Here is a 24,669-nt window from a genome sequence, read left to right on the forward strand (position 1 = left end):
CGGGGGGGTTGTGGGAGCCCTCGGGGTGGGGGGGAACCCCCATGGGGCTGCAAGTCAGCTCCAGGGGAGGGAAGACAGCGAGTAATAGGGGAGGTTGCCCAGCGTGGGATGGTGGGAGAGATACTCGGGGGCATCTGTCCTGTCAGCTTTGTTTCCCCATCAGCCTTGCAGCTGGGGCAGGGCTGGGTGTTACACTGAATCGGGGACCAGGGCACTGTCCTAGGCTGGGTCTGCGCTGCCAGGACCAGCGCTGGATGCATGGCTGAGCCGCCATGCCCTGCCCTGTCCAGGCAGCCTCAGCCCCTCCAGCTGCGGAGGATGCCAAGACTTCATCCAAAGACCCATAAATACTGAGATGCTGTTAAAAATAGATCAGTCGTGAACTGGTTTTCTCCTCCTTGATTCCTGGCCCGAGAGCTCATTCCTCTCTCTGGGCTGGCTTTGAAGCGATCTGGATGCTGCGAGACGCAGGCTGTGTGCCAGCCTGCCATTGCAGGGAGGCCTGGAGAGCTGCAGGAACGTTATAGGTGGCATAGCTGTCCCCCGAATATGTAGTGGTTAGTGAGTGCTTTCTCCCCCCCAAAAAAGCATTGCTGGAAAAAGAATCTGCTAAATAAAAGGGGAAACGAAGCTGGAATAGGAGGGGCTGGCTGGGCTGCTCACACTCGCCGGGAAAGGGCTGTGTCCCTCACTTTGAGACTGGTATTCTGGATCCCAGTTTCCTCTCGTAGCCCTTTTCTGTCCTAATTCTTCAATATCATTTTTCAGGTGTGAGCACTGGGTCTGGAGACAATTTTAAGATGCAGCTGTGAAACCTATTATCAGTGTTGCTGCTATCAAATACGTGAGGTTCAGGGTTGCACGTAACCACTGAGCAATTAAACGGCAACCCTGGTGATGAATTACAACTGAGACCTCCTGGGGCTAAATAAATATCAGCTGATAACTACCGATAAAATGAATTTCCGTGGGCTTTTTTTAAAAGCACCCTTCCAGTATCTGTGCCGGGTCACGGCGCTGCATGTCTCCCGGGGGAAGCCGCATTAAGTGTGGCATTTCCCCCCACCCAGCACCTTGGGTTTCCAACCAGAGCTGGAATAAAAATAAACCAAATAAATCTGTGTCATTGGAGGAGCCAGGCAAGGCAAGGTAACACAGAGGTGGGCAGGGAGGGAGGCAAGTGACAGGTGAGGTTTTGGGTAAGGGGTGTAAATGTCTTTTGCTCATCTATCCTACCCCAGACTGGGGAGAGCTGCAAAGCGCCAGTGGCAGAGCGGAGGGGTCCCCTGGGGTGATGCGGAGAAGGAGAGCAGTGGGCTGGCAGTGCTTCACCCAGCACCCTGCCCGGGGGAACGGGTACAAGCCCATCTGCGCAGGCATCCTTAGCCCTGTGCCTGTGGAGGCTTCTGCTCCCTGCTCTCCAAAGGTAGTGTGGAAAAAGGCAGAAAATAAATTTATGGAGCTTCTTGGAAAAATGATCTTTGCCGGTGACTTTGAGAGACTTCCGAGGGGGTTTTGCCTGCACTGGCATTTGATTTGGGGGCTTCTCTTCCCAGCACACTGTGGTGTGGAGGGAGCGTCGGGAGGGCTGGTGCTGTGCGGCCCCGGGCGCAGCTTCCCCAGTCTCTGGCTGGCTGCGGAGAGCAGCCGCACCGCCAGCGGAAAAGCCTTTGGCTGAACATCCCACCCGCCTGGTTTGCGAGTGAAAATAAGGCTTGTCCGATGGCCAACTCCACCCAGAGCAGAAAATCAGACCCTTTGGCGGATGGTTGCTGCTGTAATGAAATTTAGCTGTGCTGAGACTGCCAGTCCTCGAATGGGAAAAGTCTCACGTGGGTTCAGAGGAGTTTGGGGATGGATCTGTCACAACTGCTGCTGCACAGGGGTTTTGGCGCTGCCTGGGGACACCCAGCACAGCTGAGCGTGGCCCCGTGGCTCAGCCCACCCTCAGCACTGATTGCGACGTTGTCCTCTCCCTGCAGTGAGTCCCCCCAGCCCCGGAGCCGTGTGGTCTCGCAGAGCCGTGATGAAGCTCCTGCCTGTTGCCCCTCTCCTGCTTCTCCTGACGACGCTGGAAGCCAGACCCAGACCTGCAGGTGAGCCCCAGCCGGTGGGAATTGCCTGCAGGAGAGAGAAGTGAGGCTGTCAGGGCAGTGAAGCCCTCAGAGGGTGGCTTGCTGCTTGAGGTGGGGGGACCTGATGCTTTTTCTTCGGGGGCATCCCCAGGAGGACGGAGGATCCCCCCAGGCATGGGACCCGAACCTCCCAGCGCTGCCCAGGGGAGCAGGAGCACGAGCCTGGCCCCAGCGTGGTGGGTCTGGTGCCACTTGCTCCGGGCACGTCCTCAGCCTTGGCACAACCCAGCTCAGGGCTTGTCACCCTCCTGCCCGCTGGCTCCGACCTTGGCAGGAGGCACAGGCGTGAGGGGGGACACCCTCCTTGCATGGGTCTACTGATGGGGGGACAAAGCCAACCCTGGGGCACCAGCCTCTCTCCTCCCAGGGCAGAGGGAGATAAATCAATTCCAGTTTAAAAAGAGTGAAGGCACCGAACACAGGAAGGAGCTGGGTATGTCTCAGACCTTCGGAGTAGCTGAGATGCCAGCCTGGGTCAGGGCATCATCCCATGAGGACTCAAAGTGTTTGCTTACCGTTAGGGCCAAATTCTCCCAGGCGTGGGTACACACAAGCCAAGCAAAATATGTTCATTGGCATTTCACTCACGAAACACTCTCCTGGTTTGCACTGCAAGTAGCGCCCATATGTCCAAGAGAGGCTCTTTGGCTCGATCGCCACTGTGTGCATGCCCTTAGCTGGGCTTTTCACTGTCTCATCCCTTAAAAAAAACCCCAAAACCCAAGACAACAAAGCAAGCCCTGGTTTTAGGCAGAAACTGGCAAAATGCAGTAAAAACCAGGGGAGGCTGGAGCTGGGTCTGACTGCAGGGACAGTGTCGGGGAGGAGGGGACACTGCCATTTCCCCATAGCCCCATGGCCAGGGCATGTCTCCCCAGCCTGTTGTTCCTGCTCCCACTCTGCCAGCACCCTCCATGGGTTTGTTTGGCAGTGGGAAGGTGCTGGTTGGTGGGAGCTGCCCAGACCTGCCCTCTCCATCCCCCACTGAGCACCCCTCAAGCCACCCGACAGGAATGTCCCCGCTCCCAGCCCTGCTCCCCACAGGCAGCCGTGAGGCTGAGCCGTCTCTTTGCCCCCTTCCAGCCCTGAAGTGCCGGACGGGCCCCCTGGACATCGTGTTTGTGATCGACAGCTCCCGCAGCGTGCGCCCCTTCGAGTTCGAGACCATGCGGCAGTTCATGATAGACATCATCGGCAGCCTGGACGTGGGCCCCAACGCCACGCGGGTGGGGGTGATCCAGTACTCCAGCCAGGTGCAGAACATCTTCTCCCTCAAGACCTTCTTCACGCGGGCGGACATGGAGAAGGCCATCAACAGCATCGTCCCGCTGGCCCAGGGCACCATGACGGGGCTGGCCATCCAGTACGCCATGAACGTGGCCTTCACCACGCAGGAGGGCGCACGCCCTCTGCACAAGAAGATCCCCCGCATTGCCATCATCGTGACAGACGGACGGCCCCAGGACCGCGTCACCGAGGTGGCCACCCAGGCGCGGAACGCTGGCATCGAGATCTACGCCGTGGGTGTCCAGCGGGCAGACATGAACTCGCTGCGGGCCATGGCCTCGCCACCGCTGGAGGAGCACGTCTTCCTGGTGGAGTCCTTCGAGCTCATCCAGCAGTTTGGGAAGCAGTTCCAGGACAAGCTCTGCGGTGGGTGAGAGCCACGGCTGTGGGGTGGCAAGGGTGGCCCTGGTGTCTGCTCCTCACCCGGGCTAGAAGGTGACCTTCACAGGGGTGTTGGGGGTGGCTGCCCTGGCTAGGAGCAGCGTGGACAGGGAAGCAGCCTCCCTGATGGGATACTGGGACAGGCATCCCATCTTGCTCACCTCTCCTCTTGCTCTTTCCTCTTGTTCACCTTTCCTTTGCAGGGCTGAGATAAGGAAAGCTTTGAAATCATCGCAAGCAAACGCTTTTCTTCACTCATGCCCAGTAGCTCTTCTCCAAGCCAGGACACGATAACAGCAGTGATGGGAATATTGAAGAGCAGGAAACGTGGAGCTGGTTTCCCTGTGTGTGACAGGGAGGGGTGACACGTCCCAGAGCCCTGTATACGTTTCGACGTGGCTCTAGCAGGGTCTCCTCCTACGCAGACACGTGCGTGGCATCTGCTGCGTGCACATCTGTGTTCAATAAAACCCTGGCTGCGTGGAGCTGCTCTGGAGCGGCCGGCCGGGCTCGGCTGGGAGCCGGGAGGCTGGTTCACACCGTGGCTGTGCTGGCACGGGTCAGGAGCTTGCAGACTGGGACTTGTCTGTCCCCTCCTGTGCTGGCGGGCTTTGCTGGAGACCTGGCCCTGCAGTGGGCTGGCAGGACCTTGCTCATGTGCTCCAGCCTCTGTGTAAGGGCAGAAGGCAGCTGCCAGCCTCTTCAGGCAGCGTTTCCTCGCCAGGGGCACATGCGTGCCTGCAGGGCTGCCTCAGTGCCGCGGCGTGTGGGGCAGGGGCCAGGGCTGACCAGGTATTGCCCTCCGGGGGCCTGATGGGCTCCTGCACCTCGTGCCTTTGCTTACAACGCCCTGCCCGTCACCTGCCTGCCCTGGTCCCTGCTTCCAGCTCAAGCTATCAACAGTATCTGTTAATATTGAGCGTTGATTTAGTGCTGGGGTAGGTCTGAAAGCCGAGGCGGTTCAGCCACCTGCCCCACGTGGTGTCCGTGCACTGAAATCAGTGGGTGAGCGCTGGGGCTGGAAGGGCCGGGGCCGTGCGGGTCATCCCGGTGGCTTTGGCTGCAGGGACAGGGCACGTGCCGGAGCTGGGGTCCCCACTTATCCATCATGCCCACGGGCCGCTCTGATGCCATTTCTGCCTTGCAGGAGTGGACATGTGCGTGGAGCAGGAGCATGGCTGCCAGCACAGCTGCATCAGCATCCCCGGCTCCTTCTACTGCGAATGCAACCCAGGCTACAAGCTCAACGTGGACGGAAGGACCTGTTCCCGTAAAACCCCTTTTTTTATCCTAACTTTTATAGACGACTCGTAGTTACAGGTCTCACGGAGGGAAACTGAACCACAGCAGAGGACCCTGCAAGGCCAGCAGCAGCCTGGGTGCTCCGTTCACCGGGCCCGCAGCCTCCTGGGTCTGTAGTGGCTGTGGATGGTGCTCAGCATTGCTAAATCCTGGTCACCTCTCTGGGATGGGACACTTGGGGCTCAAGTGGGCACAACTGGCTGCCACCTGAGGGAGCTCCAGGCAGTGGGTACCAGAGGATGCATGTCTCAGCCCGAGTGCACAGTGTTTTGGCCCTGTACTTTGAGTGCAAAGTTGGTTCCAGCCACCACCCTGGGACTTGTCCTTCTTGGGTTAGGGTGCTGGGAGCTTCCTCAAAGCCCTGGAGCAGCCCCTGCTCGGCTGCCCCGGGGAGACCAGGGCAGGAGGGTGATGGGTGTCCTGTTCCCCCGCAGCCATCGATGCCTGTGCGGATGGGAGACACGGCTGTCAGCACCAGTGCGTCAGCGCTCGGGGGTCCTACTCGTGCCGCTGCCGCGCGGGTTACTACCTCAACCAGGACAAGAGGAGCTGCTCTCGTGAGTGGCCCTCTCCTTTCCTGTCCCTTCTTCATTTGCTTCTCGCTCTCCCTCTCCTTCTCTTGTCCTTCCCTGTCTGCCCACCCCTCTCCTTCTCTCACCAGTGATCGATTACTGCAGCTTCGGAAACCACAGCTGCCAGCACGAGTGCGTGAGCATCCCCAGCGGGCACTACTGCCGCTGCCGCAGGGGGTTCACGCTGCAGCCCGACGCCAGGTCCTGCAGGGGTACGTCCCGGCACCCCGCTGCGGCACAGGCTGCAGTACCTTTATGTCCTGCCCGGTCCCCAGGGGAAGGGCTGTTCCTGGGCCACCCCACCTGGGTGGGGATAACCCTCTGCCCTTGGCTTGTCTTCCAGCCACCGACCTCTGCAACGGGGTGGATCACGGCTGCGAGTTCAAGTGCGTGAGCACGGAGGGCTCCTACCGCTGCGTGTGCCCCGAGGGCCAGCAGCTCCAGGCTGACGGCAAGGCGTGCAGCAGTGAGTACCGGGACGTGGCTCCTGGCGTCCTCCTTGTCTGGGCTCTGTGCTCCTGGCGAGGGCTTACCTGAAACTAGGCTGGGGGTCTGAGCGGGACTTTGAACTGGGTTGGAAGGAGGATGGAGAGCTGGCTGGGCTTGGAGGAGCACCCCAGCTGCTGTGGGGATGGGTGTGGGCTTGTGTCCTCAGACACATGGCCCAGAACATGCAACAGGAGCTTTGAGGAAAGGTTCAGGAAGAGGGAGAGCTAGGAAAGGCTTTCAGGGGGCGCGGGGGTGGCAGTGGAGGTTTTTGGGCTGAGACCCCTGGGCGTGCTTTGCCCTGCTTCCCGGCCTCACCTCAGCTGCAGATCCAGGGGGTCCACATAGTGTCCTGAAGCCCAGCAGCTCTGCCCCAGCCCTGGGCATCTTCATCCTAATGGTGACCGTGGCCTGGCTGGTCCCTTCTCACCTTCCCCCTGTGCCCACAGAGTGCGGGGCTGGGCATGTTGACCTGGTGATGGTGATCGATGGCTCCAAGAGCGTCCGGCCCCAAAACTTCGAGCTGGTGAAGCAGTTTGTGAACCGCATCGTGGACCTGCTGGAGGTGTCCCCCCACGGCACGCGGGTGGGGCTGGTGCAGTACTCCAGCCGCGTCCGCACCGAGTTCCCCCTCAACAAGTACCACAGCGCGGACGAGATCAAGAAGGCGGTGATGGAGGTGGAGTACATGGAGAAAGGCACCATGACGGGCCTTGCCCTCAAGCACATGGTGGAGCACAGCTTCTCCGAGCTGGAAGGTGCCAGGCCTCTCTCCCACAACGTGCCCAGAATCGGGCTCGTCTTCACGGACGGGCGCTCCCAGGACGACATCTCCGAATGGGCCAGGAGAGCAAAGGAGTCAGGTGCGGGGGGCTGGGGAACCCCAGATTGCAGTGCTGTGGGCATCTCAGGAGGGTTCCTCGGGGAGGCTGGCTCTGGGAGTGGCTGTGGCATCCAGCCTTGGGGTGCTGCATCGCCCAGGTCTGCAGGGCAGATGTGCCCCTGCCGTGGTCACGGGGTGCTCTGAGCAGCACCCTTCGTGCGGCAGCCTGCGCCGTGGTGGGAGTGCCACGCTCCTGCCCGTCCTTCCCAGATTCCTGCCCTGTGTTTGGGAAGCTCAGGTGAAATCCTGCGTCCTCGGCTTTGCTCCCTCTGGGCTTGGGACTGCTTGGTGCGGGGGGGCTGGCGCAGTGCTCAGGATCCATCCTTGCCACGCAGGGATCGTCATGTTCGCTGTGGGTGTCGGCAAGGCCGTGGAAGAGGAGCTGAGGGCGATCGCCTCCGAGCCGGTGGAGCAGCACTTCTCCTACTCGGCAGACTTCACCACCATGACCCACCTCGTGGAGAACTTCAAGCTGAACGTCTGCCCAGGTGGGTGCCCCCAGCCCCGAGCTGGAGGGAGCCCTTCTCTCCCTGCAGGGGTGGTTTGTGTGTCTGTCACCCTGTGTCTTGTGCCCCAGGACCAAGCTGGGCTAGTGTGAGCCTAGGGTGTCTCTGGATCTCATCAGGCTGTTGTGGTCTCAGTGGAGACATTTGGAAGAGGAGGAGGTGGAGCCGGGGGGTTTAATATGAAGGGGATGGTGTACGAGCATCCACTCTGGTGCTGTTGCATGGGCAGAGTCTGGGGTCTCACCCTGCCTTGAGGGGTGCTGCCCCAGCTCCAAGGGTGGCCCGTCTCCTTGTCCAGACCTACACTCCTGTTGGTGCTGGGTGGAGGAGGACCACGCTGGGTTACTGTGGGATTCTCCCTGCCCTGGGGCAGGCAGGGCTCCCCAGTGCTCTTGGGACCCCCAGGGTCTGCAGACATGGGGTCAGTGACACCCCCCCTGCCACCCTGGCTTGAAGGCAAAGCGAAGCTCGGCACTGGCTGTCCTTGGCATGCTGTGACCTCGTATGTGGCAGCTCTGTGGGATGTCTGGTGCGATGTCTGGTAGTGAGGTCACTGGGATGCAGCCGGGCAAAAAGGAGTGGGGCTGGAAAAAGGGGAGAAATTGGGAGAGCCTTAAGGCTCAGGTCCAGCCCTGGCAGGTGGCTGTAGGAACAAGGGACTCGTGCTGTGTGGGAGCAGGGGAGAGCTGGGCACCGTGGGGCCATGGCTCTGACTGCACCCAAACCCCCGCGGTCACAGAGGAGGGCAAAGGGGAGACGGAGATCCGCAGCCCGTGTGAGTGCGAGGCGCTGGTGCAGTTCCAGACGAACACTGTGGCCATCCTGCAGAGCCTGACCGAGAAAAATATCCTTTGGGGTGATGCCTGGGCTTGCTGGGGTGCAGGGCAGCGGGGGGACAGACCGCACACAGCTTCTCTGGGTGGATAAAGGGGAGCGGGGAAAGTTCTAGGTTCCTTCAAGGGAAAGAAGCCCTTTGCCCAGCAGACCGCCCGGCTCACGGTGTTTCCTTAGCACGGTCACTTGCTCAGATGACGGCCAGACTCGAAGACTTGGAAAAGCAGATTGCCACCAAGAAGTGATCCTTGCAGAGGGCTGCAGTGCTCGGCTGGGGCACGGGGACGGGCAGTAGCTACGTGGCATTGTTATTGCTAGGTTATTGTAAAGCATCAGTGTTTGTTCTTGTATCGCAAAATCCCAAGGGGGATGTGGAGTGTATTTAAAAAACTAAAAATCCTAAAAAAAAAAACCAAAACACCAACCCAAAAAAGAACTTGAACAAGACCCCCTGCTGCCAAGCCAAGGGGTTCAGCCATCACCATTGCCTTGTTCCTCTGAACTGGCAGGTCTGGGCTGAGGTGGGATGGCTGCGTGGGCAGGCTGGGCTGTGACCGAGGAGACGTGACACCCGCCTCTTCCCAAAGCGGCTGGGATAAACCAGCCCCCAACACCCTGCAAGCTGCTTTGCAAGAGAAAAATAAACCTACAGTGATGGTCCCCTGAGAGCTTCTGCCACCTGGGCGTCTGGTGCCCGGTGGTGGGCAGGGCAAGGGGACGTGTGCCACGCAGCTCCCGGCACGGTGCCTGGGTGTGTGCCCACGGGAGAGCAGGCGGCACGGACCGGCAGATCCCCTTGTCCCCATTTTGGCAGAATTGTTTGGGAATCGGTCGTTTTCTCTTTTTTTTTTTTTAATCACATAGCAAACCGGTAATAATTCTTTCTATAAATATTCACATGTGTGTGTGTATATCTATTTCATTTGGAGAGCAGGGTAGTGCTATTTTTAAACACTTTTATATAAAGAAATTTCTATCCTGACAATAAACACCCTGAAGATTTGTATGACATGTCCCTCTCCTTTCGGCTGGGCTGCGGAGGCATCTCTGCGTCGGAACAGCTGCCTCTGGCTTTTGCAAAGGGCCCCTGTCCTCAGGCTCCAAAAATCCTTTGGGAAAATCCTTCCTCCACGGGCACCCCAGGGTGCTGCAGACCAGCCTGGGCTGGAGGGAGCCAGCGTGGCACGGACGCCGTGTCACCATTCTCAGTGGAGCCTGCGCTTGTGGGAGCACGGGGAGCTCAGCGCCTGCTTTATGGGGTGTGAATGTGCCAAGTCAGGGGTGCGGGGCCACTTACGCCTGTGGGGACATGGCCCTGGTGCTGGGACACATCTGCTCGGGGCAGGAGAGCCACCGAGGTCCCTAGCTGGCTGCATGGGGAGGGATGCCGAGGCAGGGGGAACCATCTCCCGCAGGTGCATGGTGCAGAGGTGGCTTTTTAATCACAGGAGCCCACCTTGGTGTAGCCCCATGTCCCACACCCAGGGGAAGGGCGGTCTCCACGTAGTCCTGGCTCCTGCATGCAGCAGAGGCAGCTGGATAGGGTCCACAGCAGGTTTTTGGAGGGGTCCTTCATGTGCCCACCTTGCTTGCTGGTCCTGGACCAGGAGGTGAGAGCAAAGCGGGACTGAGAGGAGCTGCTGCTTCTGAACTAGCAATTGGTGCATGGATTCATGTGCCTGGGGGTGCTCACGGGGCTGGGCAGGGTGCTGGGCCGCCCCGGGCTGGTGGGGGGAGGAGGATGAGGGTTACAGCCCTGGGCACACACCGCTTCGGCACAGCTCCTTCTCCCCGGGGACGCTGTTAGTGGCTCCAGCTCCCACCTTGGCCACTTTGCTGCGCAGAGTCTGGGTGTTTCCGCTGCCGTGAATAGTCCTGGTGGGTTTACAGAGCACTTTCAGGGGTGACTGGGGGGACACATCCTGCTGATCACCCTTCCAGGACTGGTTTGCTCCACAGGACACGTGTTGTAGGGGAGTGTGAGCTGGGATGTGGCGAGGTTTTGTGTGGTTGGGGCTGGGATTTGGAGCCAAGGAGCAGGAGGGTGAAAGCAGGTCCTGGGCTGGGGTGTGGGGTTTGCTGGGACTGCTCCGGGGAGAGGAGCTGGGAAGTGCTCAGGTATTCGCTTTATGAGCCAAGGAGCAGCTTTTTCCACATGCAATCAAAAGCTGTGGTTCCCCCGATCAGCGTGGGGCTCTGATGGCTTGTGAGCAGGGCTCTTGTCCCAGGGGGCGTGGGCTGGGGCACTCGCAGCCTCATCATGTCTGTTTGCTGGGCCAGCAAACAAAGCACTACTGATTGATTAGCTCTGCACATATCCCAGCTGGCAGCCCCACAGCCCTCCTGGTAGCCCCATGGCCCTCCTGGTAGCCCGATATCCCACCCATCAGCCCCCCAACCCACTTGTCAGTACCGATGCACCCCTCCCAGCCCCCATATCCCTCTCACATACCTCACAGCCCAGCAGACAGCCCTCGGGGCGGTGGTTAGGATGGTGCTGATGGTCACAAACCACATCCAAACCAGCTCCTATTGCTACAGAGAGCAGTGACCAACAAGGCACAGCGGTGCACTGCAACCCTGAAACGGGGGGGACTGGGACTTCCCTGCTTTGTACGCAGCTCCCTAAAAAAAAAAAAAGGAAGCAATTAGTTGAGTTTGGGATTTAATAACAGGCTTGATTAGGGCAGATAACGGCACGCCCTGAGGGCACGATTAAGCCTCGGTTGGCCCCATGTAATTGTGGCAAATATTAAGGGAGGTTGTAGACAAAGTGGAGCTGGGCTGGCAGTGAGACGGGGGGGCTCGAGGAGGGCTGGCAGCACGGTGTGGCCTCTGGGATGGCACAGCATGGGTGGGGAGGTGTGAGAGGGGAGGTGGGCAGCATGGGGAAGAGCAGCAGGAGCTGGGCATCAGCTGAGGTGGGATTTTTTTTTTGGGAAGGCATCCCTGGGACAGGCTGTGGGATGGCATCTGGGAGCAGGGCCGTGGTCCTGGAGAGCTTCATGAATGGCTTTTCACTAGATGGCACCAGACACCAGCGCTGATGAGGGTGCACTGGGCTGGGGGCACCCCCTTTTCCTGGGCACCCCGAGGTGGGGCAACCCAGGGGCTGGCATTTGTGCCCAGAACTGCCTGCACGGTCTGGGTTATTGCTATTGCAATAGCCGCAGATTTTAGACTTTTCCCCTATGGACTTGCTATGGATAAAGCACAAGCAAAAGTCCTTCAGATGGATTTCTTCCCCCCCAGCTTCTCCTCTGCAGCTGAATCCAAGCCTCGCTCCTTGGTGTCTTCTCATCTCTCAGAGAGAGGTGCAGCCCCAAGCACCACCTCAGCCAGCTCCTGTCACCAGCTGGGAGCACAGCACTGTCCTCTCCAGCCCCAGCAGCAGCTGAACACCAAAGGATTGCTTAAAAATTAATCCAGTGCTTGTATTTCTCCTTGAAAGTGCTAAATTGTTGGTGAACGGCCCAGAAAGTCTTTTTGGGGTTGGCTAAATACTCTCCCGCTTATTTAATAAATGACTTTACAAAGAGCTAAATGCAGGCACAGAATCATTAGGGAAACTAGACAATAATTAACAAATATCCAGTACATTAAGGTCCAGTTAACACGGCACATCGAGACATGAGAAGGGATATCTGAGCAGGAAAGGGCATGGCAAGATGCCCACCAAGCCCTGGGTGAAAAGCGGGGGCTCCAGGGGCTGGGTGATGGTGGGGGGCTCAGGGGCTGCGTGGGGCACGTAGGGGTGATGCCTGGGCTTTGGCTGCTCCTTGCCCTGCTTGGTTGCGAAATCAGGGGCTGCCCCAGCCTGCCCTTTGCAGGAGCACGGGGCATTTGGCTGCAGGTGCCTTCTCCTCCCGGGGCATTCCCAGCGCCCATTTCCAGCACAGCTCGGGTTCCTGCAGCCCCAGAAATCCCACAGAAAGGTTCCAGGAACCTGTTACACAAGGCAAGGGGGACGTTGACCCACTGGTGGGAAATGGGGTAATTTCCCATTGCCCAAGAGCACCTGAAGAAAACAGCTTTGCCTGGGGTGGGGGTACAATCTCCTTGTGAGGGGGAAGATGGAGGCCTGAAGGCTGGTGAGATCTTTGCCCTCTGAGCAAGGACTACAGCCCCTTATCCCTACAACCATGAAGAGGGAGGGCTCAGTCACACCAGGGATGTTTGGCTGATGACAGGGCTCTGCGGAGCTAATGCTCCTACCCAGCCACTTTCTTCCAGCACCAACCTGCTTCCCACGTGCCCCAGAGAAGATGCTGGGGCCCAGGTGACCCCCACAGAGCTTGGGAAAGACTCACCCTCGGCTGAGCCAAAGCTGCTTTCCCCACACCAGCAGAGCACGAGCCAGGAGGGTTTGGGGCTGGGGCAGGTTCCTCTGGGAAAACCTTGTAGGATCATCCGTGGGAAGGCACAGGCAGCCCCACGCTGGTCTGGATCATGCTGTAAGGTTTGGTTCACAGGTCCATGTTGAAGCAAGGTACAGGGGAAACCCACAGAACAGACCCCCCAGAAGGGAACACAGCGTAATCACCACAATGGTTTAGAATCACAGAATCACAGACTGGTTTGGGTTGGAAGGGACTTTAAAGCCCATCTAGTTCCAACCCCCTACCACAGGCAGGGACACCTTCCACCAGACCAGGTTGCTCCAAGCCCCATCCAACCTGGCCTTGAACACTGCCAGAGAGGGGGCAGCCACAGCTTCTCTGGGCAACCTGGGCCAGTGTCTCACCACCCTCACAGCAAAGAATTTCTTCCTAGTATCTCATCTAAATCTCCCCTCTTTCAGTAGGTAGTAGATTTCTCCTGGAGAAGCATACCTGTCCAGGAGGAAGCAGCTCCTCCACCTCCAGCCTGCTTGGGGAATGATGCCCTGGCCCATCGCCCCTTGGCTGGTCCCTCAGCCCCAGGTGTGGCTGCAGGGAACCGTTGTGCAATGGAACAAAAGCTTTTTGAGCAATCGAACAATCCTGTTTGTATCTTGTGCAAAAGGCTTCCGGAAAACACAGTGCAACAGCAGAGGAAAGAGGTACAAACCTGGGCACGTGCCCAGCCCCATTGCCCACCCCCCCACTCCCCAAGGGTTTAAATGTCGCCGTCCCCCAGCTCCCCACACTCACACCTCTCGGGGACACGGCAGCATGAAGACGGTGGCCGCCCTTCTCCTGGTGGGGATGCTCATCCTCTGGGCAGAGCTGCCAACAGGTACGGGACGTCCTGGGATGGGGACAGGGAGGGAAAGCACAGGGGCTGGGAAGGAGCCGTGTTTGCGGGGATCCTCGGGGACAGGAGAGGGGCGTTTGCTGGGGAGCATCTCCCCAGGGCCCCTCCGCTGCTGGCAGCCTGGAACAACCACTGTCTCCTCTGGCAGGCAGCGCCTGGTCCTGCCCGCCCGTCCGCTTCACCTGCGCCATGCACAACCCACCCAACAAGTGCTACGCCGACTGGCACTGCCCGCAGGGCAAGAAGTGCTGCCGGTCCTTCTGCGGGTTGAGATGCATCTCACGCCCACCTTCCGTCCCCATCTCCTACGGTAGGCTCTCAGGGGCCCCCCATCCTGCGTCCACCTCCCTGGGTGGCAGAGGGGGGATGCGGTGACAGTGGCTCTGGGCAGGGAGCTGTCTCCAGCTGCCAGAGCCCCCCACTGTCAGGCTGGTGGGGTGACTGATGGCCGAACACACGGGCGGGGGTTACTCTGAGCACCAGACCCAACCTGTGGCTTTCTCTCCCTTTCCCCAGTGTAAGCTCCTGCTCCCAGGACAGACCAAGCACCTTCTCAGCATCCTCGTGCCACTTCAGCACCAACCAGCTGCCCATGCCTCTGCTAAGGCTTGTCCTGCCCAACTCCACCTCCCAGGATGGGGACAGCCACCAGCCCGTGCTCAGAGACCACCTCAGCTCCAGGACCACCCTGCTGATGGCTGCTGCAGGATGATACTTGCTGCCTGCTCGCCTCCTCCCTCCCCTTCCCCGCTGCTGTTTTAACAAATAAAATGGTGTGTCCCAGGGATGCTCATGATGTGCAGCTCCTTCCCCCACCTCCTCCAGGCCCATCCTAGCACACGCTCCCACTGCTACATCCATCCCAGAATTTCTGCCTGGGGAAGAGGATGAAAACAGCCTGTCTGCAGCCCCACAGCGTGGTTAGGGGCTGGCTCTGGGGAGCAAATCCAACCCCAGAAGGAGGGGGCGATGGGAAGGGGTTGGAGGGAAACATGATGGGATGCTTTAAGGGACTCTCCTGGCAGGCTGCGAGGGGCCCTGGAGAGCAGCGTGTTCCCCCCCAGGCACACCCCAAGCCGGGCAGGGCTGTGGGAGAGGACTGAGCCTGCCTGCCCGGGGGGATGCAGGAGGCAGAGCCTCCCCGGGGGTACCCCATGTGGGGCACATCTGGAGGGCAGAGGAGGGGGGCTACATAGACCCCAACACCAAGTGGTGCTGAGCCCCTCACTGGGCCTGAGCTGGTAGGGAAAAGTCATCTGAAGAAAGTCGCCTGGGAAATCCTCAAGCCAGGGCACAATCCACAGCTCTAAGGGGTTCTTGTAATTTTTGTAGAGCCGAGTGCCAGTGCCAAAAACGCAGGAAATGCTGAGGAACAGCAGCAGGAGAGAGCGTGCGCAGCCCGAGGGACCTGCCTGTGTCTGCCCAGTGCAGCAGCAGGGCCAGGCGTTGCCCCACGGGCTGCAGGGACAGAGCATCACCCAGCCTGCGCCCATGCCCAGCAAACAGTGCCTGCCAGCCCCTGCCCGGCCCCACGGCTGACACCAGGCTCGCACGTCCCATCAACAGGCAGACCCAGCCCAGACTGGGAGAGGAGCCTGGTCTGCCTGCACACACTGGAGAGAACAGAGAGGAAAATGAGTGAGTGCTGGACGACATGGGAAAGGCTGCCCGGGAGGAGGCCCTTTGCCTCCATCACCTTGGACCTGCGCGCAGACCCCACAAGCAGCCCAGCTCCAGCCCCTCACACCTCCCTGCCCAGGGGGAGCGTCCCGCAGGCACTGCCTGGTGCAGGAGCTGCTGCTAATGGTCCCCACTGCCAGGCACGAGCAAGGCAATGAGAGCACCATGAACTGGCCAGATAGTCAAAGCCAACCACAGACAGAGAGGATGAAACCTCTGGCTGTGGGATTGACATCTTACATGGCCCAAGGCAGCCACTGGAAGCTCCCTGGCCAAGGCTGGGGGGATCATCTGCTGGAGCGAGTCCTTCCATGGCAGAACAGGAGGGAGGGAGGCAAAGACTCAGGAATTACTCAGTACTGAGAAGGAAGAAGCCCTATGGTGAAAGACCACCTCTCTGCCTAGCTCAGCCAAGGAGGGCAGAGGTAAGCGAAGAGCCCCTGCAGTGCCAGGGGAGGCTGGAAACACCAGGGACATGCAGAACAAGGGCTGGGAGCTCATCAGCCAAATTCGGTGTGAAATCAGACATTGCTTCTGACCAGTACAGTGTCCTCCTGTGGGAGGAAGATCTCCCTGCCATCCTCACACCCACCCCGTGGGAAGCGCTGTGCCACATAAGCCGTGGGGTGGCAGGGGCACAGCCCCAGCAGTCCCCTGGCTGTCCCCACACCAGGCTGGTGCAGCAGCCAGGGCAGGGAAGCCTGATGACACATCCCACCGGTCATTAGTCACAGATCCCAGCCCTCCCTCCTCCGTCAGGCCCAGCTATTATCAGCTATTAAGCAGGCATTTCCATACAGCTGGCTAATTTGATAATGCTGCAATTATCTTGGTTTGTTAACAAGATTAAGTTGCTAATTGGTTTGATTAAACACAGAGCTCCAGGCATGGGGTGCCTCTCAGCTGGCAGTGCTCATGGCCCCACACACCCCATGGCTGCCATGCCCAGCACAGCAGCTCCTGCGCAGAGACAAGGGCAAGGCAGCAGCCCAGGCAGGCTCCATCCTCCCAAAAACTGCTGCGTGAGGCCTCCAGATCTCCATGTGACAGCCTGGGGGGGTCCCTCCCCCTGCCCTGGGACAGAGCCAGCTTTGCCCTTGTCACCGCTGTCACCCAGCTGCTGGCCCAGGGGATGGCTGTGGGGCCAGAGGATGCTACGGGGACATCTGGTCTGCCCCAGTCCTGCTTCTTGCTGTTCAGGAGCACTTCAAGTTAGAAATCCCTGAGGCAATGCGCCTGCATCAACAAATCCCCTGCCCTTCTCTCCCCAGGCACAGGTCCCTGCCACCATGCACAGCGTTCCCAGCAACACCCAGCTCACCACTGCAGCCATACTGGGGAGGTCCCATCACCCTGGGTTAGACTAACCCGTACCTCCCCTGCAGCCAGCACCCACCCGGGAGGAGCTGGGCAATGCACCAAAACCCGCACAGGGCAGGATCACGGTGGTAGCTCCTGGCAGCACGTTTTGACTGGAAATCCTTTAGATCCAGGTCTCTGGGGAGGGAGGGAGTTCCCCTCTGCATCCTAGGAACATGCCAGCAAGACAGCAGGAAAAGCAGCGAGTCCTGTGCCAGCGAGGAGATGTTTCCATGCTGGTTCTTCACTCATCATCTGCTTCCCCAGGGCTGGAGCAGCCTGGAGATGGAGGGGTTTGTTCTCTCTGTCTGGGGGCTTACCACAGCTCAGGACTCGCTGCTGTGGGACCTTCTTCTGGGTTGAGCCCATCAGGGCTGGTGCTGGGAAGGTGGGCAAAGGCTGCACTCAAGGACCCAGCTTTGGGTTAGGAACATCCATCATGGCAGGTCACAGCAGCAGCACCATTGCAGGGCAGGGAGCCGCTCAGCTCCTCCTGCACATGGGCAGGTCAGGCTCCCTCCCTCTTCCCTCAAAACAGGGCCTTTGGGGCCAGTCACTCTTGGACCGATCCCAAAGGAAACATCCAACACTCCCTGACATCCCAGGGGATGGATCCAGAGGGGGTCCCCGGGGAGCCATGGGCATCACGGAGGCAGCCTTGCTCCATACAGGAATGGACTGTGGTCCACTCTGAGATGGAGACAGGGCAGAGGATGGAGGAGTAAGGTCTCACCCACAGCACACCCCTTGCACACATGAACGTCTTCTAATATTTTCTTGGAGCCTTCTCCCTGCATATTTTATGCTCTGGCTCAGCAGCCTGGGTGATCAGGGTCTGAATATAGAACAGTTTGGTGCTCAAGAGTGATGCGAGACCTTTTCAAGAGATGATTCAAGCCAGCCTAATAAGAATTACTCCAGCTTGGAAAACCTTTGAAAAGGGAGGGTTATTTAACTAGCCTGGCCCAGGAGTGGGAAGCTGTAGTCCCAGCAGGATGCAGCACTCGCATCAAACCCAGAGGAGGCAAAGCCCTGGGCTGAGCAGATCCAGGCAGCAGTGGCTCTGCCCCCATCAGGTGCTACACACAACCCTCATCTCTGCAGAGAAGCAGCAGGATTTTGGGTGGGAAAAGGAGTCAATACCCTTCTGGTCCCCACCACAGAAGAAACGTTTATACGCCTCTGCAGAAAAATAAACCATCCTCACCCTGCTGAAGGTCAACAGATGTATGAAGTCACTCTGTGCTTTCTTCTGTGGGAAGATTTATACAAAGTCAGCTCCTCACCTGGACCTAGTCACCCTCCAGCTGCAGGGAGGGGGTGGTCAGGGCCAGAGCTGGCTCACAGCAGCTGATGCCCTCCAGCATTTTCTTTCTGAAGACACAGGGATGCCCTTTTCCTGCTCTGGAGTCTTGCTATGAACACGCCTCAGCTTGCCTGGCCACGATGCACCAGTAACCCTTCCCAGTGTCCTTCCACCCTACCCAAATGCAGCAAGGGGGGACATGCGGCACCAGCTCCTGCTGTGCTGGGAGGGCAGAGGGGGATTGCACCGTGGAGGGAGGCTGCAGGTGCCACCACGAAGCCTTTGAGACAGCCGGGGTGGAAGCTATCCCTTTGGCTCTGGCACATCACCCCGGCTGTGCACCGCACGCAGCCCCCTGTGTGGTGGGGAGCCCCAGAACAGCAGGGTCTGGCAGGGGATGGGACTGTGCTGCCAAGCTTCCCAAGTTGCTTGTGATGAAGCACTTCGATCTGGCACAGAAACAGCTCTGCGTGCCCCATGACAGCCAAGAGGCAGCAGAGCTGTGCTGAGCCGCTTGGCTCCATCCCCTCTTCATCCCACCAGGAATCCTCACCAAGCTGCTCTCTGCTGCACGCCCAGGAAGCCTGGCAGATGCTGGCAGGGCTTCCCTGAGCCAGGGAACCAAAAGGAAAGGAAGGCAGAAAATGGGGCGCCGGCAGCACCTTGTAGCTGGGAGAGATCCCTGCATGCCAGCAGTCCCTCGTCCCCACACAGAAAGAGAGTGGAGGAGACAGAAACCTCTTTTCTCCGCACGAAGGCCTGTGTGGAGCTCAGCAGGAGGCTGGGCAGTGGCACAGGCAGGGCTGGGGCTGCTGGGCTCCCTCTCCCATGCCCTCTCTGCAGCCCCAGCTCTTGGCTCCAGGGCCAGACCCGCAGTCCCTCAGCCAGGCTGATATCTGCATTCAGCTGGGATGGTACACTGAAAACAGCTCTGGCAGAGGCTGGCAGAACACTTGAAGACTCACACAAAGCAGTTTGCAGAGAGCAAAGCACCAGCAGTGAGCAAAGCACCTCCCATAGACACCTGCCCTGCAACAGCCCCTGCTCACGCACCCAACTGTGGCACAGGTCCCAGCTCATGGCCCACACATGTGCTCTGGGCAAGGTCAGGGTCACAAACTCACCACCACCCCCCCAAATCCAGCACAGGTACCAGGGTACACGCACACCCCCTCCCCAATGGAGCTACTCACCTGCAGAGAGACCTTCCCAACCAAAACCAGTGCCTCCCCATAGCAAAGTGCTGTAGAAGAGGAGGGTGGGCTATTTATGCTATCAGGCCCAGGTGAGCTCCTGCCACTCCCCAGCTCCAGCTGTGGTGACAAAGCCATTTCTCAGCTCCTTGGGGTCCCAGCACTGGCTTCCCACCAGCACCAGCAGCATCGCACGGGGGAATTCCTGCCTCTTCAGCCCTGCCCGTGCCAAGGCACACACAGATGCTCCTTTCCCCGACAACTATGTAGGTTAATAACATGCAATGTGATTGCAAGACACAGGGAACCGCGAAGCTATGTCAATATTTAGCTTTTACACATTTGGCTAATTAGAGAGGAACCTGTGGTTCCCTCCGACGGAGGCACGGCTGCTTCGCCCCTCTCCCTCCCCTTCTGCCTGTTCCCAGCTCAGATGTGATAAACGTCAGCTCGTTATTTCTGGAGTTCGCTGCTCGCAAACGGTCTGTCCCCAAATGCTATTCCCGGGCACTGGATGTCAGAAATCATTACACTAAATAAAGCTTCATGAATGATTCATGAAGCCGGGTTTCACATTAGTCAGGGAGCAAAAGCAGCGCAGCATCGCAGACCGTCGTGCCGTGTTCTTGCCCAGGCAGGCAAACGGGGAGGTTCGGAGCTTCGAGGAGCAAATCAGAGCCACGGTGCAAAGCAGAGGAACACCCTGGTCCCAACACGATCGCAGCCTGACCGAGCGGAGCCCAAAAGCAGGCGATGGGCTGTTGCCCAAATACCTTTCTGCTTCAGGAGCTCCTGCAACTCGCTCACGTCCGTGAGCCCAGGGCAGCCCGCGCCGCTGCTCCGAGCACCCTCAGAGATGCACGACTGCTGTTCGCATCAGCCCCAGGCTCCAGCACGGGGCTGGGCCAGCACTCACGTACTGACTCCCCGGCTCTGTGCGCTGTGGCCACTAAAAATAGAATACTTTTTCTGAAATGTCATCAGGAGGCTCCTTCCAGGGCCCAGGCAAACGGGGCTTCTCCCTGGGTGCCACACTGTGTCCCGGTACGGGCTGTCCACCAGCGGGTATTTTCTTGGGATGCAAATGCTTCTTCCACTGCTCCAAGGCTTTGGAAAGAAGGTCGATATGTCCTCTTTTGGTACCCGAATCTAGTTAAAAAGGCAAGCCCTGGACCCCGTAAATCAATGGAAGAGTGAGGGGTGCCCTGAACAGGGCAGTGCTGGGGGAAGCAGGCAATGGAGCGTGGGATCGCGGGTGCATTTCGCAGGAGCGAGTGCCCGTGCCTCTCCCGACCAGCCAGGCTCAGCCAGCGAGCTCTCGTCCTTGGGTCTGCCCCTGCACCCCTGGCTGCTCCTCTGAGGCTTCTTCAGAGAGTCCTGGTAAAAAAAAAAAAAAAACAACTACAAAAATACAGCAACAAACAGCCAGGCCAGCTGTACGGCAGGGAAAATCCCATAGCTGGCTTTGTAAAACCTGGGCTCTGACACGAAGACAGCAGCGATTCTACTGCCCAAACCCCTCTGGCCAGAGCAACCCCCTTCCAGAGCTCGTGGGAGGCCCCGGGGGGGACAAACACAGCAGCAAGTGCAGAAACCACCAGGAAAAATGAGTATTAAGGAAAGCCCAAAGGTCTTTGCCACGGAGAAACGCAAGAGCAGGCTTTTGCGTCTGCCCTAATTCAGCTCTTTCCCTCTAGAAAGGGCTATTTGTTAAACACTTTGTGTTCGTGTGCCCAGCATTAACCAGCCCCCGTCGGCAGCCGGCTCCTCGGGTGCCCCTGCGCTCACGGTGCACCAGTGCTCGCCCCGCTCTATCCCACCGCCCCCGTGGCAGGTACCCAGCGGCTCCAGCCTTTCACAACGGATGTCCAAGGGTCTGAGAAGTGCTTGAAGATTTTTCTTTTAATTAAAGGAGCTCTGCAGATGTGCTATATTCGTATATATTTTCCCCTATTTTTTAATTTATTGCTACATCAGCCATTTGAAAAAAAAAGGCAGAAAGAAGAAAGGAAGGGAGGTGCCACCAGCTGAGCGCCTTTCGGGATGACTCACTGCAGCACTGAAATGGCTGCTGGCTTCAGACTCGCCCTGCCTCTGCGATTTGCTCCCAGACTGCAGACGAGACCACGGCAAGAGGTTTCACCCCCCGTCCTGACATGGAGGATTTGCCGTCTGGTTATCGACATAATGCCCCCGGGCCTCGTCGGGAGGAGACCTGCCTTCCCCGGGAGAGGAAGATGAGGGGAGACATGAAAGGAAGAGATGGCGAGGTGTTTCCAGCTGACCTGATTTTCTGCCTGTTCCCGTCTCCACGTCACTGCCAGTTAGCTCAGGAGTCGTGGCGGCGGCGTGGGGCTGGCCCGTGCCATGGGCAGCTGCACCCTCCCAGCGCGGCTGCAAACCCGGCTGCACCGAGGAAGGCCCCTTGCCCCCCAATTTGCTGGGAAAGAGCCTTAAAATTGGAGTCTCCCTTTCCTGCCACGGCTTGCCAGTGTCAGTGCAAAGTCAGGCCAACAAGTTCTGGTCGGTTAATAGGCGAGTCAGGCCTTTTGCATCCGAGTGTGTGCAGCAATGGGAAAATTCACCTCGGGTACCATTGATGCTGCAGCTCAGTCCCCTCTGAAGGATGCTGCGATGCCAGCACAAGCCTAAATGAGGCATCTGCAACCTCGGGAGGTGAACTTTGCTCTCCTGCAGCTGCTTCCAGCCAGGGCTTTGAGCTGCAGCAGGAGGCATGGAGGTGTCTGCCCTCCCTGTCCCCCCAGCCCTTGCCCAGGGTGACTCCTCCAGCCTGGGGGCAGAGCCCTGGCAGCTCCCTGCCTCTCTTCCCACTCATGCTTCACCTCCTCTGCACGGCCCAGGGGACACTCAGCAGGGAGAGATGGTTTTAGGAGGGACAGGGCTCCGGTCTGCCCTGTGGCAGTGTGTAAGTATGACTCTGGTACAGAGACAAAGTGCTGATGGAGCGGGCATCTTCACAGCGCCTGCACGGCCTTCAGGGCACGGCTCCTTCTCTGAAAAATGGCTGGCTGAGAAATATTTTCAGAAGGGAAACGAAAATTCACCCCAGTCACAGGATGACGGTGACAGGCAGAGAGAACCCCAGCAGGAGCCAGCCCTCCTCCCAGCCCGTGGGCTGCACCCCGTGGGCTCAGCACCTGCTGTGAGCTGGGCTGAAGCTGCTGCAAGTGGCCGGAGCAGACAAAGCCGGGCATCCTTATCTTGCAGCTTCCAGGGATGCTCAGCCGTCCCTAATTGCCATAAAAACAAATGCTTTTTGCTTCATATCACAGAGCAGAGGAATTTCCTTCAGTAGTTTTTTGTTGGTTTTTTTTTTTCCTCCTCCATTTGTTTTTTTGCTTTTCTGAAGCCTCCCTCAAAGTCGTCCCTTCCCCCTCCCTCCGCTGCCTCCTTCCCATGTAAACAGGCACACGGCACACACAGCCTGACACACCACACACATGGACACACAGCCTGACACGCCACACACATGGACACACAGCCTGACACACCACACACATGGACACACAGCCTGACACACCACACACATGGACACACAGCCTGACACATCACACACACGGACACACGCCGACGGCCCCGCAGCAGCCAGCGCTGCCTGGCGCGGGGACGGGGCTGGCAGCACACGCGGCAGCGGGAGGCAGGCGTGCAGGCGGGGGGCAGGATGCTCGCCACCAAAAAGAGCTCCCAGCCAGCCACGTGCAAGCCCAGAGAAGGGCGAGCACCCACAGGCCCCAGCCCCTTGGGCTGCAATCAGCAGGCTGACGGCCGCCATGCGGAGGGTGGTGTGAAGTCTGGCTCCGTGCGAGCCGTCTGTCTGACACAGCTGCTCTGTGCTGGCTGCCGAGCAATGAGCCATCGCCGCGAGGACACGCAGCCCCGGCCGTCACCCCGGGAAGGTCTCCCGTCCTCTCTTTCCCGTTTCTCTGCTCCAGCAGCTGACTTCTAGGGGAGTTGGTGTGCTTGCGGCAATCCCCAGACCATGCGGGGCTGGCCCCGGGTGGCATCGGCAGCTCGCTGACCTGAAACCCAGAGTGTGCCATGCCTGGGACTCTCTGCCTTCACCCACCTCCATTAAAGAGACAGCGGGAAGCTCAGCGAGCCAGGGGGGCTCTTCCCCGGGGGGCTGCCCCAGTGCCCTGCGCAGCCCCTGTCCCAAAGAGGAAGATGGAGCTGGATCACGTGGAGGGCGTCTGCGAGGGCAGAGGTGCATCGTCTGCCTGGCACAGGGCAGCACCGCTGCTGGGGCCCTGCTCGGCCTGAACACCCATGGCACGGGGCAGCACGCTGGGGGCTCCGGGGGCTCGGCCCCCCAAAGGCAGAGCTGGCCACTTGGGCAGCTCTGCAAAGAGCTGGGGTAGGCCAGGGCTGGACGAGGCCTGTGCCCCCACCGCGGCTCCCACCCGCCGTCCCGCAGGCTCTCCCGGCTGCTCGGGACACTTCTAGCAGGTAAGGCGATGGGGACAGGGGTACCCACGCCTGGCCCAGGCTTCCCATCCCTCTGCCAGCCCCAGCTCGGTCCTGCACCCCCACCCCAGCGCTGCCGCCTGCCCCGCACCGGAGCTGTGCCCACCCGCCAGCTGGTTTTGCCCAAATCGCGTCCCCCGTTTTGTGGTCCCGGTGGGCTCCCCGGGGGAACGGGGTGGGCTCCCCCCGGCATCCCCAGCCCTCTCCCCTGCACAGAGCTCGGGGGCCGCCCCAGAGCACCCGGGGGGCAGCCGGGCACCGGGGACGGGCACCGGGGACGGGCCTCCCCGCTCCCGCCCCGCGGCTCCGGGCGGGCGGGCAGGGGGGCGGCACCCCGGGGGGGCGGCGGGAGGGACCCCCCCGCCCTGCGGCCCCGCGGAGCTCCTGTCGCCGCCGCCGGCCCCGCAGGGCTCCGCGGCTCCGCGCCGGGCGCGCACGCTGCGGCGGGGGCGGCGCCGAGGCAGGTGAGAGGCGGCGCGGGGCCGGGCTCCGGCACCCGGGGTGCGGCGGGCACCGGCATCGCGGGGACCCGGGGCTCCGGCACCCGGGGTGCGGCGGGCACCGGCGTCGCGGGGACCCGGGGCTCCGGCATCCCGGGGTGCGGCGGGCACCGGCATCGCGGGGACCCGGGGCTCCGGCATCCCGGGGTGCGGCGGGCACCAGCATCACGGGGACCCGGGGCAGCGGCATCCCGGGGTGCGGCGGGGACTGGGGCAGAGGCATCCCCGGGCGGAGTGAGGACCCGGAGCACCGGCATCCCGGGAACCCGGGGCACCGGCATCCCGGCGTGCTGCAGGCACCGGCATCCCCGGGACCCGAGGCACCGGCATCCCGGGGCGCGGCGAGGACCGTGAAATCGGCAACCCAGGGAACAGCAGGGACCGGAGCACCGGCATCCCGGGAAGCCGGGGTACCAGCATCCCCGGGCACCGCAGGGATCGGCACCCTGGGGCGCGGCAGGCACCCGGGGCACCGGCATCCCGGGGTGAGAGGGCAACCAGAGCAGCGGCATGCGGGGGTGAGCA

The 24,669-nt window shown here is 60.0% G+C and overlaps 2 protein-coding genes across 2 annotated transcripts; both read left to right on the top strand.

Moving 5' to 3' along the window:
- Positions 1-2,026: 2,026 nt before the first annotated feature.
- Positions 2,027-8,631, top strand: MATN4 (matrilin 4). The gene is made up of 10 exons (XM_068419731.1): positions 2,027-2,096; positions 3,219-3,788; positions 4,951-5,073; positions 5,540-5,662; positions 5,767-5,889; positions 6,021-6,143; positions 6,613-7,026; positions 7,382-7,534; positions 8,292-8,396; positions 8,573-8,631. The coding sequence occupies exons 1-10, from the start codon at positions 2,027-2,029 to the stop codon at positions 8,629-8,631; spliced, it is 1,863 nt and encodes a 620-aa protein (XP_068275832.1).
- Positions 8,632-13,528: 4,897 nt separating this feature from the next.
- On the top strand, positions 13,529-14,404 carry LOC137674424 (caltrin-like protein 2). The gene is made up of 3 exons (XM_068419764.1): positions 13,529-13,603; positions 13,770-13,931; positions 14,138-14,404. The coding sequence occupies exons 1-3, from the start codon at positions 13,540-13,542 to the stop codon at positions 14,140-14,142; spliced, it is 231 nt and encodes a 76-aa protein (XP_068275865.1). The 5' UTR covers positions 13,529-13,539; the 3' UTR covers positions 14,143-14,404.
- Positions 14,405-24,669: the final 10,265 nt, after the last annotated feature.

The sequence above is a fragment of the Nyctibius grandis genome, chromosome 28 (genome assembly GCF_013368605.1).
Source record: "Nyctibius grandis isolate bNycGra1 chromosome 28, bNycGra1.pri, whole genome shotgun sequence".
Classification (NCBI taxonomy): Eukaryota; Metazoa; Chordata; class Aves; order Nyctibiiformes; family Nyctibiidae; genus Nyctibius; species Nyctibius grandis.

What these genes read in the sequence shown, in the direction of transcription:
- LOC137674424 (XM_068419764.1), top strand. Translation starts at nt 13,540, where the DNA reads ATGAAGACGGTGGCCGCCCTTCTCCTGGTGGGGATGCTCATCCTCTGG. An exon ending in CTGGGCAGAGCTGCCAACAG is followed by an intron (nt 13,604 to 13,769) that starts GTACGGGACGTC and finishes CTCCTCTGGCAG; the next exon opens with GCAGCGCCTGGTCCTGCCCG.
- MATN4 (XM_068419731.1), top strand. Translation starts at nt 2,027, where the DNA reads ATGAAGCTCCTGCCTGTTGCCCCTCTCCTGCTTCTCCTGACGACGCTG. An exon ending in GGACGGAAGGACCTGTTCCC is followed by an intron (nt 5,074 to 5,539) that starts GTAAAACCCCTT and finishes GTTCCCCCGCAG; the next exon opens with CCATCGATGCCTGTGCGGAT. An exon ending in GGACAAGAGGAGCTGCTCTC is followed by an intron (nt 5,663 to 5,766) that starts GTGAGTGGCCCT and finishes TTCTCTCACCAG; the next exon opens with TGATCGATTACTGCAGCTTC.